We start from the raw sequence: 14163 nt of genomic DNA, 5'->3' as shown, positions 1-14163 counted from the left end.
CCCTGCCTCCTTCATCACCTGCCTGAAAACCTGCAAACATGCCCCGTGTGAGTCACATCGAATCAGCCCCAGCCTGGCCGGGGGGGGGGGGTGGCAGGGGGGGTCAGAGGCCCTGAGCACACCTGGCTCACCACATCGTTCCAGAGTCGGGGTGCACAGAGGCAAGAAGGGCAGAAAACCCTGGAGAGAGGGGCAGGAAAGTGAGCGGAGACGAGGCCTGCTCCCCAGGAGATTCCATGGCGCACGTGTGGGGTCTCCTGCCCACAGATTCCCACCTTCCTGCTGCCGCCTCCGGCCACATCGGGACCAGATCGGGACCATCATCCCACGGATCATCTCCCTGCAGCTCTATTCCTACTAAGTCACGTTCCCACGGAAACACCATCCAGGCTCTCCCGGCCGGTCCTCCAAGGCCATGGCTCAGCGTTCAAAGCAACCACAGCTAACGCAGTCTACCCCTGACCTACACCCTGCCCCACACCTTCCTGCGTAATGAGGCCGGCGCACGGGCTCTCTTCGCAGCATGCACGGCACCCCCGGCGACAGCCAGCCCATCGGACCGCGTCTCCTCCACACGTCCCGCGGGCTCTCAGACTGTGTGCGTCCCCGGGAACACGAGAGCCCCTGGCGCACGCGTGTGTCTGGTCTGACCCGGAGCTGCTTGTGACATCCAGACGCGCTCTGCCCGTGTCAAGCTCCCACGTACATCGTTAACTTCCAGGCTGCAGCTTGTCCCCTCAGCTGGACTCCACAGGCACGAGAACACCACGTTTCTCTGCACCTCCTACGGCGCTCAGCGTAGGTCTGACGGACGCTGTGGGATTCTGTCCGTTATGCCGTGGATCAGGAGTGGACTGAGTGGACTCCTGTGCCCTCTGGACCAGAGACCTTCCGCAGTCCTGTCACACAGACCTGTGATCTTTCTTGGCAGCCTCCAAACAGGGCAGACGTTTACAGAGAAAACCTCACCAACCCCTCCCGCGTGGAGACCCACATGCAAGGAGCTGCAGCCGCGGGGACGCAGACGACGGGGGAGCCCGTGTGCCCCCCTGGTGGGCGGGTGCCGCTCGGACTGAGTTCTGCCTCTTCCCCACGTCCTGGGAACGTGGCCGTGTGGCCCCCGGGAGTGGCACCTCTGCCGACCTCTCCCCGCCCGTGGGAACGTCCATCTCTCTCTGTGCCACCTGCCCTTCTGGCCCGTTCTCTGCCCCTCCCGGCTGCCGCCCTGATGTCCCTCAGTGTCCCCTCCCAGCTGACCTAGGTTGCAGCTGCCCTCCCTGCCACGGATCCCATGCACTGTGTTCCTTCTTCCTGGACCTCCACTGGGCACGTTTCTATATTCCTGCCTCGCAGTCCCACCTCCGGCTTCTAGCGTCTTCCTTCAGCTCCCACCATGTGCACACGCTTGTCTGCCGACGCTCGGCAGCTTTCTCTGTGCTGGCTGTGCCCCACCCCATTGATTTCTGCTCCTCGGGGCGCAGTGGAGAACATCCCTAGGCAGGTGCTGGCCTATGTCAGCTCGGGGATAAGCCCAGCCGCTGAGGAGCACAGTGGGTCACCCCCTGCCTGCCCCTCTGGGAAGCTCCCCCTCCCCATTCACTGCTCAGGGCTAAGTCGCCCTACAGGAGGCTCTCCTTGGGCTCCCCCACAGCCCTGGGATTTGGGGGTGAGGGTGAGGGTAGCAGAGGGGTGCTGCTCAGCGAGCCCAACACCAATGACCTCTCACCCCAGGGCGCTGGGCTTACGGGAAACACTGCTTCAGGGGCAAAGCAGCCCAGGCCCTCGTAGGTCTCCCCAGTGGCCGGTCACGGTGCTGTGAGCCCCCAGGGCCCACGCTTGTCCCGCTGCTTCTCTGGATTGTGGGAAGGACCAGGGGTCTGTGTGTCTCCTGGCAGAAAGCCCCGGAACATGCCCCCCCCCGGGCATCGGGAACAGCACGCAGCTGTATGCTTTTCCCGCGCCTCCCGCACACACGCTCTCTCCTGGCTGCACTGCTACTGCGTGGCAGCTTCTCAGCGGGACAAAACGGAAAGGAGGCAATGACGGAGCAGTGGGTGTCGGCGGCACAGCCCTGACCTGGAGGCCCGAGCACGCACGTCCCACGGTGGCGCCCATCTGTGATGCGGGGTCTTTAACGCAGGCTCTCCCGCATGGAGCATCCCACCCACGTCCTCGGTGACGTTCTCCAGAGCGCCAGACCGCGACAAAGGGTATGGGAGGAATGGACCGTGATGCGGTCTACGGCCAGCAATCAGCGGCAGGATCCAGCTTCTACCCCGGGGTCTACCTCGGGGTCAAACAGCTCTCTGGGTCGTGACGGCCCGAGTTCCAGAACACCCCGGGCTGCCGCTGGGGACATGCCCCCAGCAGACCAGTACGGAGAGGGTGCTCTCGGGAACCACACAGCAACAGACCGCACGCGCCACTCACCCAAGAGGGAGAACGTTTCCTTCGTTCTCTATGAGTAAAGCCTGAGCCTCAGGAGGCTGAGTTGACGCCCACCAGTTGCATCTGTAGGGTTGGTCCCTGGGATCTGCGTCCCTTGGGTCCCCGGGGCAAGCCCAGGTCACAGCAGGAGCCACTTACCAGCGCAGGGCGATTTTGATGGGGGTCGTGAGGCATGACGTGAACAGGTCGGCCGGGAGGTCGGGGATCATGGGCAGGAGCTCGTGGGCCTCACAGGCCGCCAGCTGAATACAGTTCTTCATGGACGGCGGCAAGGGCATCTGTGCGAGCGGGTGGTTGGGGTTGATGGCAGCGACCTGCAGGGGAGAACAGGACAGGAGGGAGAGGCTCAGTGGCCGTGGACGGCTACAGCATCCGCTGGAAACGCGGCCCCAAAGCAAGGACCGACGGGGCGGCCCCCGGAGAGGCCGCCAGGGAGTGCCCTCCCGCAGTTCGTGGCCTCGCGCTCGTTACCAAGGCCCCTCCACCAGCACCACCGGGTGGGTCTCTGGGAAGTAAGTTCTCGCCACGGGTTTACACCGGTGCTGGACCATCCCAGCGTTCGTGCGTCCTTCCCTTCGGGCCCCGCACGGTGTCTTAGCGTTTATCTTAAAATCCAGTTTTCGTTCAGCGTCCCTTGTTTTGGTGTGCTCCCTGACAAGAGCGCAACTCAGGGTAGAGAGAGTGACCCCACCACCCGCAGCAGCGAGCGGACGGCAGACGCGGCGCCCGCGGCGGGGACACTGGGAACACACCAAGGGTCAGAGCCTGGTGGCCGACCGGCTGCTTCCCGGCTCCGTGGGCTTCACCCGACATCTCAAAGCATCCTAACGAGATACTTATTAATTCTATAACCACGAAGGGGGACTCTCCTCATTTTGTTTGGACACAGAACTTCACCTGTCTTTGAAGCAAGGGGACTAGTCCCGCTTGCGGTCTCCTCCACTGCGACTCTGGTCGGCAGGCCCCGGCCCTGAAGCCTGGCGCACACCACGCTGCGGGAGGAAAGGCGGCCCGCTACTTACCGTGGACTGACGGGGCAGCCTCGTGAAGAACAGCAGGGCTCACCCCAACCCGGGACCTCAGACAACCCGACCGCCTCTGCCAGCACGTGGCCCGGGGCCCCTCCCCCGCCACACTCGAGGCCCCCGCCACACTCGATCCGGTCCTCCGGTCCTCCGCCACGAGCTCCCTGGGGAAGGGCTTCCGTGGCGGGGCAGCGGGCCCGGCCAGGGGCACGGAAGCGGAGGGCGGCCCTCCTGGGACCGGGGACAGCGCGGTGCCGGCAGCGGGCAAGTGGACAAAATCGTACGGCGGCTGACGGGCTTCACACGTCCTGCATGTCAGTTTGCTGCGGGACGAGGCGGCAGGGTCACAGGTCGTTAACAGAATGAGAATTAAACCCCAGAAAATGCCAGTTGAGCGTGGCGTACACAACGTCCAAGACCTGTCACCCACTCACCCACAAACAGCCACAGAAAGCTACTTGCCGCGGCCTGAACGCAGGCGGTCCCCACCCCACAAGTGCAGGGCAATGACAGCATCTCCCTACCTGCCCCGGTGCCCGGTGGCGGTGCCCGCAGCCGCGAGGCCCAAGGCCACCGCACAGTGAGGCCCCAGAGCGCAGGCACGTGGAGGGGATCCTCGGGTCCACGCGCCAGAACGGCAGGACCCCCTCCTCTCCCTGTGGATCCCCACGGCGGTGCAGGCGACAGGAGGGTCCGTGGCGACTCCTCACCAGTCAGGGCTCTGTGTCCTGCCGGGACCGGGCCGGGCGTCACTCTCGCCTCTGCTCCTCGCGGATCGGCCCCCCGCACCGCGGTCGACCTTTCCCTGAGCTCTTCCCCAGTCACAATGTCACGTGCTTTGGAGAAGGGCCCCGGAGGTGGGTTTTATTTCCACTCTTAGAGATCTCTCGCGGCGAGGACGCGGCGCCCCACGGAAGGCGTGTGCGCCCCGTCCCTCGGTTGGCGCAGCGGTCACGCGGTAGGAGGCTGCTCTGGGTTCCGGGCCGCGTAGGCCCCTCCGGACACTGCTGAAACCGCAGCCGGGGACGCGGGCAGGCGCTCCACGGGCTCCGCCGACCGGGCCCGGGGCCTCCGGGGCCGTGTTCGCCCGCTCGCGAACGGCACGCCGCTGAGGACGTGAGGCGTCACTCCCGCTGAGGAGACCTCGCTCTTCGCCTCTGATGTCTCACGTGGGAGGGAGGAAAGGCTGTAGCTGTACTGGCGACCCGTTCTGCGACAGGAGCATTATGCCCAGAACACCCAACACTACCACACTCAGTAATAAAGAACCTTTGAACTTTCAATAAAAATACAACTTTTAGGGACGCCTGGGTGGCTCAGTCGGTTGGGCCTCTGCCTTCGGCTGGGGTCACGGTCCCGGGGTCCTGGGATCGAGTCCCGCATTGGGCTTCTTGCTTGGTGGGGAGCCTGCTTCTCTCTCTGCCTCTGCCTGCCTCTCTGCCTGCTTGTGCGCTTGCTCCCTCTCTCTCTCTCTCTCCCTCCTCGCTGACAAATAAATAAATGAATAAAATTTAAAAAAAAATACAACTTTCAGAGCTGCGCATTTTTTTAATGGTGGTAAAATACAGGCAACATGAAGTTCACCGTTGTAACCACTCTGACTGCGCAGTTCGGTGGCCCTGAGAGCAGTCACCCCGCGCAGCCCTCACCAGAGACGGGTTCAAAGCAAACGGGGGCACCTGGGTGGCTCAGGTGTCACCTTGGGGTCTCAGCTCAGGTTGTGATCTCAGGATCGGGTGATCGAGCCCCACGTCAGGCTCTGCACTCACAATCCTGCTTCTCCCTCTCCATCTGCCTGCCTCTCTCTCTGTCAAATAAATAAAATCCTTTTAAAAAATCAAATCAAATTAATAAAAAAGATTCTCTCTGTCCTCCCGCCCTGACTCTCACTCGCTCGGTCTCTCTCGCAATAAATAATAAAGCAGAGAGGAAAGAGACAGCAGAGTCACATCCCAAATCCTCTCCTCGCGTCTCGCTCCCTGCTCAGAAAGCCGGCAGAGCACCTGCCCTGCAGGACACTGGCTCCCAGGGCTGCAGGGACGGCCCCCCAGAAGGACGTGGGCAGAGCGAATGACCTCCTGAGCCATCTGGACCAGAGATTTTCCATGCCAGGTGGGTCTGTGGCCCGTCAGGCCCGAGGCACAGAGCACCACGGGGAGGCTGGCAGGTGTGTCACAGGGCTGGGGCAGATGGGGGACACTCCGGGCCTGGGTGCTAGGTGTGAGTGCCCCCTCCCTCGCCCCAGAACCGGGCCACCAGGCAACTCTCTGCAGAGTCTGGAGGGAACCGCTGGCGGGTGGCAGGCTTTCGGGAGCGCCAGCACCCACACGGAGAAGCGCAAACGGGGCAGAACTGCAGCGGGGAGACACAGCCATGATGCACAAAGCTGATTCCACAGTCTGGTTTTCCTTTTCAGAGAGATGTCTACTTTCACAGTAGGAATCTCAGAGGTTCCCTGGCCTGAGCTTTCTGGATTGTGATTTGCTTCCGTGTTCAGCATCCTCTCTGATGGAGTTGCGAATGAGCAGCTGGCCCTCCGGCCACAGGCGCGGACACTGCGCTCTGTCCCCCTCGCATCTGCACTGAGCGTCTGAAATCTCACGCCCCCGGTATTGGAGCACCACGTGCCGGGCGCCGGCCCCGCGGGGAGGTAGGGAGGCGGGTGGTTCGCGCTCCAGCAGCCACGGCGGAGCCCCGGGGGTTTGACGAGGCCTCCCTGGCCCTGCACAGGTCTGTCCTGTCTGGCCCACGGGCAGTACTCCCACGGCACTGTCGGGGGACGAGGCCACACAGTCTACACCCCGGGCCTCAACACCATTTGGCCCAAAGCCTCCCAAGTCCTGGGCCCCGGAGGTGCTCCGTGGATGCTGAAGGAGGAAACGACAGGTACGTGAAGAAACATCTTTATTCCAAATACACCCACTAGAAGTTAAATTTCCCAATTCAAAACAGGCATCGCTAGAAACCCCAACAGCTCCACAAGCCCCTCGCAGCACGCGGTCACACAGACGGGAGCAGGCGGTAGGTCCAGCTACAGATGGCCTTCAGTGACCGGCATAGTCGCCTGTCCAGCTTGGGAAGCATTCTGTCACTGTCCCCTCCTCCCACCACACCATCGGGCGCCCAGAAGGCACAAGAAAGCTCTGCTTTAGGGGTCACTACGATGGCACCATTTGAAAACAGTGACATTCAAGGCAAAGGAGTCCGTCCACCAGTGAACCACTAGTTTCCAGGCTCACTCATCTGGGAAGATAAGCACCTACCTTAACAGAGCAGTTTCCCCCCACATTGTTGTGGTTTTGTATTTACCTAAGACATTGGCCTTTCCAATGCACTTACTCTTTGGAAACAGCCTGCACGAGCGCCGAGAACTCTGCAAGGCCACCCAGCACAGCCGTGAACGGCACCAGCCGGGGCGACCGCACAGCCCGGAGGGTGGGCCCGACTCCCACCTCCGCCCAGGGGGGTTTCTCCCGGGGAATCTAGAGACTCAAACCCAGGAAACAATTTCAAATTTCTAAACTCACTAGGGCCTTCTGGAGGATTTGGGAAGGGTCCAGAAAAGTCTGGCAACGTGACACACAGCAGATTCAACAGAGACATCTGCTACATGTCCCACACGTGCGGGTCACGCGGAGCCCGTGAGGGCCAGAAAGCACTCATCCCGGACGCACTGCGGCTGGGGCTCATTTTCTCGGTGGAACTCTGACATCGTGCTGCTTCGGACATACACATGCACGAGACACCTAACCTCAGGGCCTTTATCCAGTGCACCTGTGAAAACAACACCTACTCGGTAACAACTCGGGTTCCAGCAGCTTCTGCGCTCGGTTCTACGATGTCTGCTTACGGTGGACGTCTTGCAAAGTGCAGAGAGACCGAGATCCGTAAAGGACTCCGTGCACTGCTGACCCAGCTCCTTCCAGAGTGTGATGTGGCCTCTGTCACGGGACAGACACTGTACCAAGACCAGCAGCTGAAAGCTGCAGTAATTTCCCATAAATAACTTAGAGAAGTTTCTATGAAATACTAAGTAGCAATTTAACAGCCTCATGGTACTCACGGCTGAGGACGATGGGCTATCCAGAAAGGCAGTCACTCTTGTTGGACGAAGGCCTCCCTGGTGCCCAGAAGCCCTCAGAGCTGCCCATGAAAGGGCAAAAAAGACCCCTTTTAGAGTGAGATTGGGGTGATCACCCGGAGAGCTCACCCGAATGGACCATGCGCTTGTGTGAAGCCTTTTGGCTGTTGGCAACTAGACAGCTGTGAACACAGAATCTTTCTATACCTCAGTGAGGACCTTAGTTCAAACCTGGAACCAAATTCTACCCCCCAGTGACTCCTACAAGCCACCAAGGAAAGGAAAGGAGGAAGCGAGGAATTCTGCAGCCTTCTACTTCAAGAAGAGAATTTCCATTTTTTGGCTTTGTGAACAGTGCTGCTACGAACACGTGTGTGCACATTTCTGTGTGAACATATGTTTTCAGTCCTCGCGGGTACAAGCCAGGAGTGGATCACTGGGTTGCACGGCTGCTCCAAGTCTAATAGGTGAGGAGCAGCGGGCCGTCTTCCAAGTGGCCGCACCACTGACGTTCCCGCCCGCAGGTGAGGGCTCCAAGTCCGCTGCGTCCGTGCCAGCACCGAGCATCACCCCTCGCTTTATTTTAGCCATCCTGGTGCGTGTGGAGTGTGCCTCGCTGTGGTTTTGATCTCATCTCCCTGGCGAGGGCTGCTGTCCTTCCCCGGCCGTCTGGTGCGGGCCAGGACTGCCAGCACTGTGTGCAGTGAGAACAGTGGGGGCAGACAGCCCTGCCGCGTCTCTGATCTCAGTCTCCCGTAGGCATGGGGATGGCGGGAGGCTCTTCAGAGATGCTCTCTGTCCGGCTGAAGGAGGCCCCCCCTTTCCCTGGCGTGCTAAGAGGAATTACTCTTAACATGAAAGTGTGCTGGATTTTGTCAAATGCTTTTTTGCATCAAGTGATTTGATCATATAGTCTTTCTTCTCTCGTCTGTCGGCAGGGTGGATCCAGTTCATTGATTTTTTTTAACCAGTGAGCCAGACTTGTCGAGCTGGAATGACCCCACTCAGTCATCGAGTGTAATCCCCTCTAGAGCTCACTGGAGCCGACCCACTATGGTTTGTTGCAGGATTTCTGCAGGTAAGTGTATGAGATGCAGTGGTTTGTGGTGTTTTATATTTTCCTTTTGTCCCGCGTGTCCCTTTCGACAGCAGGGTAACGAAATTCCGTCCCCTTTCCACCTCTGGACAAGCTCTGTGCACACCTGGCGCGAACGCCTCTTCACATGTTTGTGGAATCCTCCCGCGAAACCGCCTGGGCCTCAAGACTCCCTGTTCAGAAACCGTCGAGTCACAAACCCGACCTCCCTCGCAGTTCTTGGGTCACTCACGTCATCCATCTCGTGCCGGGCAGGGCTTGGCATTTGTGGTTCTGAAGGAACCGGTCCATCTCTGGAAGTCGTCAAATGCCCGAGAATGAAGGTGTCTATGGTATTCCCCTCTCGCTCCTTCAGTGGCCGCAGGATTGGGATCACCCTCCTCCGTGTGTTGGTCCACGCTACTGAGGATCCCTGAGAAGCAGCTTTCTGCTTCGTGGGTGTCCTCCTCCTCCGTTTTCAGTCCCAGCGATTTCTGCTCTTACGGCCACTCTAGCGTTCTGGCCGCTGCGGCTCGTCCGGTTCTCCTTGCGCAACTGGCCGCGCTTGTGCCGTGCCTGAACGTGTGAGGCCCCCAGCGTGATGGTGCTGGCAGGTGCGCTCTGGGGGGTGACGCCGCCAGGAGTGGGGCCCACGTGTCAGAGAAGCCCCTTCTACCGCGCGAGGACACAGGGAGGAGGCCCCAGCGGAGAAGGCCTTCAGCTCGGGCTCCAGCCTCCAGAGCTGGGAGAAGCGCGTTTCTGGGGCTCATGAGCGCCCAGTCCGTGCTCTTCTGCCACAGTAGCCCAAATGGACTAAGGTAGGTTAGATCTTCTGACCCCTGACTTATGTGTTGCTAATTCTTCTCTGACGTTTTTGTGTTGTCTTTCTATCACCAACTTCTGGTTGATTCTACTACGATTAAAGAACATATTCCGCGACTTCAATCATCTCATATTCGTTGAGGCCGGCTTTATGACCCAGGATATGCTACACGTTGATGAACGCTCCAGGGACGCTGGCCACTGGGGACAGTGTTCAGTGTCCGTCAGACCCTTAGGATGGACATTCCAACATAGATGGCTGTTTTGTCTCCCAAAAGAGCCAGCTTCGCTCCCTCTTGTGCAGTCCACACACCTTCTGCTTCTTCCCCGAGTGGCGAGAATAAGCACGTCTCTCGGCATCTGAGCTGCATGCGCGGACACCACCTGTGCGCTCGGCCCCCGTGCCCCCGGGGGCAGGCAGCCTCCCACCTTCTCCAGCATGGCTCTGTGTTCACCCGCCTCTCACAGCTAGAGGGACAGCTGCCCCAGAGGCTCCGCTGCTCTCTGCCACTGGGATCCTTGCAAGAGCGTGTTGGCCATTACCTCCGTGTCCTCTGGCTCCGTGGCAGGCAGGTGGCGGGGACACGCCTCCCTGAGAGCAAACGGGCCGGGCAGGGGGGCCTGAGCCACAGCCCAGGGGTCTGGCTGGGATCTACGCACCAGAATACTGAGCAATTCCTAGCATGTTTTAAAGCAGATGAAATTAGATAAAATGATTAAACTCTAGATTTACCTCAGAGAAGCTCCTGGTTTTATGATGGCTACAAACAGTATATTTTATTCATGAATCTGGGTTCATCATTTCTTCTTTGATTCTTTTTACATTTCACGGAAGTCAGTCAAAGAGCAAACATATTCGATGAATCATGGACATATCAAAAGAAGACGACCACCGGCAGTTTGCCCAGATGTGAATTTACTTAGGGGACCACGACGGCAAGCACGTCCTGCACATCGGCCTCCAATGCAGCGTCCCTGACAGGTTTGCATTGCAGACCTGATGACGGCTGGCGACGCAGGAAGAAGAGACACCACAGACCACACGCACCTAACTGTCAAATCACCTATGTAACACCCCACCGCGTGAGGTCCCCTGAGGACGTGTGCAGACCTGGGAAGTGTTTGTGAAGGAAGCAGAGGGGCCGTTCCACCCCGAAAGGTGAGCGACGACGGGACACACTGCTCGTCTGTGGGTCCCACGATACCGTCAGCCACGAGGGATCCAAAACTCATCCGGCAGAGAAATCACTGCTTTTCCTCCCTACGTGGCCAGGTTACGGGTGGTGAACTGGAACAGGAGCTGACAGAGGAGACCTTGGGGTCCCACACGACCCACAGGAGGGACAGTGTGCGGGTACCCAGCCCAGCAGAGCTCAGGGGCCGGTCAGGTCTTTTCCATCACACAGACGATGGGATTAAACATAAAACGCTCTGCAGAGAGAATGTGCGGGACAAGGAAGGGAGGCTGCACCCATTAACTCAGACGTGCCGGCAGCCGTGGCCCCGGAGTGGGAGCCCAGTTCTGCTCTGCGCCTCCCCTGACGCCACCTTCCCGCCCTCATGGCTCCATGTCCTGGTGCCCACTTGCAGTGAGAGTCCCGATGCCCTCAAGGCAGCTTCTCCCTATGGCTTCTCCACGAGCCGTTCTGCTTTCTGGTCAGCGCAGCAGCCCCCCAGACCCCCCTGCAGACCAGCCTGGCCCACTAGACCCTTCCCCTCCATAACGGATGGCTTTCTTCCCCCCAGCCAGCCGCTGTGGGATCTCAATTAAAGGGGTTGCTGCTGTATTGTTTTTAGATTAAACCCACACACTCTTGCCTATAAAGCAGTTGAAATGGTAGCATTTCTTCTTAAATTACACATGACACTCTTCTGTGTATGAGAACGTCAAGCGTATTGTACATTTATCACTACTCGCTTTGAAAATCTTGCTATTATGGATCCTCACTGCTTACTCTACAGAAAGTGTAAGGGACACAGGGTGGACGTGGCCGGACTTTATTAAAACGAAGGCAGGAAACTGTCCAGAGTGTGGGCAGAGAAGCAAGAGGTGAAGGGGGAGGGGTGCCTGGGTGGCTCAGTGGGTTAAAGCCTCTGCCTTTGGCTCAGGTCATGATCCCGGGGTCCTGGGATCGAGCCCCACATCGGGCTCTCTGCTCAGTGGGGAGCCTGCTTCCCTCTCTCTCTCTGCCTGCTTGTCATCTCTGTCAAATAAATAAATAAAATCTTAAAAAAAAAAAAAAAAAGAGGTGAAGGGGGGTCACAGCCACAACCTGCCGTGGCATGGGCTGGAGGACCAGGGTCACCTGAACAGCTGCCATTGGACAGCCCACGGCTCACCCGCGAGCCTGGGCCAGGCATCCTGCCGCCATCCTTGCCACTCCTCCCCGGAAAGCTCTCGGGTTTTCTTCTCTAAAAGAGTTCCTGATGCACCTGGGGCAAAGCAGGGCAGCTGGTGAGGCAGTTGGCGTCCCAGGGAGGTAACAGCCCTGCACGGCGACTACGCCCGCAGCCAGCCAGCCCCCCGGCCACTTTCCCGGCTAAGAATTCCCACCTGTGAGTACACGGGGGCTTCCCCTCCCTCGTCCACACGGGAGACAGCGCAGTCGTCACACGCCTCCAGGATAAAAGAGAACAATCCACGTAAACCCAAGAGAAGAGTCAGTACTTGGGGAAACGGGCATGACACAGAGAAGAGGGGGACGCCATTTACAAACCCACAAATCAGCACCAGTGAGACCTAAAGAACATGAACCGACTTCCTGTTTCTCCACCGCCCGCCGGTGACAGCTCCGCGGCTGGACAGGGCGGGGGCTTCGAGGCTGCTGTGCCGGAGCCACGGAGCTGGGTGGGCCTCGAGGCCCCCAGCACAGCGCCCCGCGTCCCCACAGCGGGTGCCCAGAGAACATCGCCCATCCACACACACAGACTCCTCGCGGTGAGCGGCAGCTGCGACACACAACTCTGCCGGGATGCTGGGAACCGGCCTGCGGTGTCCGGCGAGTGCAAACAGGACCCTGACGCAGACCGCAGACTTGCCGGCCAAGTCCACTGGGCATCCTTGCGACGTGCTGTCAGGACCGGAGTCCACAGTCCTACAGAACGCACACTTAACGCGTCCTGAAGAGATGCGAAGAGTCTGCAGTTAGTTCTTTTTTGTCAGAATTACTTTAACTCTGTGTCATAAAACGTAGTCACCGTGACAGACGAGTGATGATGTCACATGTCAGTTCGTACACAGGAAGGCCCGCGGGAAGCAGGGTGGCTCCATCTGGACTCAGGGGTGCTGCGAGAGCGAGTTTGCTTGTCGCTACGCAAACAAGGGTCCACGCGACAGGTCTCTGTGAGCCGGGGCACCATGTGAGCCAGCAGCGTGGGCCGGACAACAGTGAGCAGAGCGCGGAGGGCGGACGCGGGACTGGCTTGGTGGAGTCCAGAGAAGAGCCTTGCAGAGCGCCAACAGTCCGCAAGAGGAGAGGAGGCTGCTGAGGGGTGGACTGAGCGGTACAGCAACCGTCCCGGCACAGGGAAGACACGCTCCCTGCTCCCCACTGGTCACCTAGAAACGGCCCGAGCACCAGTCCCAGTCCCAGTCCCAGGAAGACTGTGCTCAGGGCCATGGCTTGCTGGCGTGCTGCTCAGCCCAGTGTGTCTCCGGGGCACTCCTGGGCCCGCCACCACACCCAGGCCCCTATGTGCCACCCGGGGGCCCCGTAGGGCTTGCACACACACCCAAGGCTGCAGATAGTCACCGTCAGGTTGTCCACTTACTCGTGCCCCATGCCACTCCCTGCGGCCACCCCCAACCACAGTGGGGCCACGTCACCTGGGCCAGCCACACGTACAACAGGACGTCTGCTCGGCCGTCGGTGAAGGGAGGCGGATGTGCCAACCCTGGCCCGGGCCCCTTCTTCCCGCCTCATGCCCAGGCACTGCCAGCGGCAGGAGAGAACGCCACCGGCCGTGGGCACCAGAGCGGAGGGTACGAGTGGCCCAGGCCCAGCTGCACAGCGACTGACCACATGGCGAGCCTCACAGGGCTTCCTGACAGAGACTCAGTGCGACGGGTTTAGAAGCGGCTGCTCCGTCCCTTCCCGCCAGAAGCAACCATGCGGGCGCCCAGCGGGGGGGGCTGAGAAAGATGACCCCTACGCGCCCGTCCTCTGGGTGTGACCTGAGGCTCTACCACAGCAGAACGAAGGAGAGGACCAAGGGAGGGGCAGAGGCTCTGGAAAACCCTGGCTGCACCCGGGAGGCCCTGAAGGGGGAGCCCAGGATGGCAGCTCCGGGAGGCGCCGTCACCACGGCCACCCGGACGAGGAGCGGGGAGCTGGCGTGCAGCGCGCTCCGGGACGGGCACATTCTGAGATGCACTGTGAACCCGGCAACTCCGGGAACCCAGGAAACGTGCGAGAGCTAAGTCAAGGAGAAAAGAGAAAGTCTCCAGGAAAGTCAAAGGAACAAACTGGGACAAAATAGGAAACCAAAGCACCCGGTTCAGCTGTGTGGTGAGCGACCTCCACATGGTTGTGACATCTGTCGCGTTTCAGAACTGGCCCATGTACCAAGCGCGGACACTCAGTCAAGGAACAGAAGACGGCCACAGAAGTCCGCACGGAGCCTAAAACCCGAAAGACGTCACCGACTACTGATGGAACCAGAAATACACAAAAGGGTTTTATTTAGATGTGCAAAAGCTACAAAGTACACTG

General features: G+C 59.7%; 1 protein-coding gene across 1 annotated transcript in view; it reads right to left on the bottom strand.

Moving 5' to 3' along the window:
• RPTOR (regulatory associated protein of MTOR complex 1) overlaps positions 1-14163 on the bottom strand; it is a 316629-nt gene that overhangs the window by 163659 nt on the left and 138807 nt on the right. Inside the window, exon 6 of the mRNA XM_080826085.1 lies at positions 2587-2762. Coding sequence (XP_080682211.1) covers positions 2587-2762 — 176 coding nt within the window. The remainder of the gene's footprint in view (positions 1-2586; positions 2763-14163) is intronic.

The sequence above is a fragment of the Martes martes genome (assembly GCF_963455335.1).
Source record: "Martes martes genome assembly, chromosome: 16".
Lineage (NCBI taxonomy): Eukaryota > Metazoa > Chordata > Mammalia > Carnivora > Mustelidae > Martes > Martes martes.
Note: the sequence above shows the minus strand (reverse complement) of the source record. Positions and strands in the feature narration are given on the sequence as shown.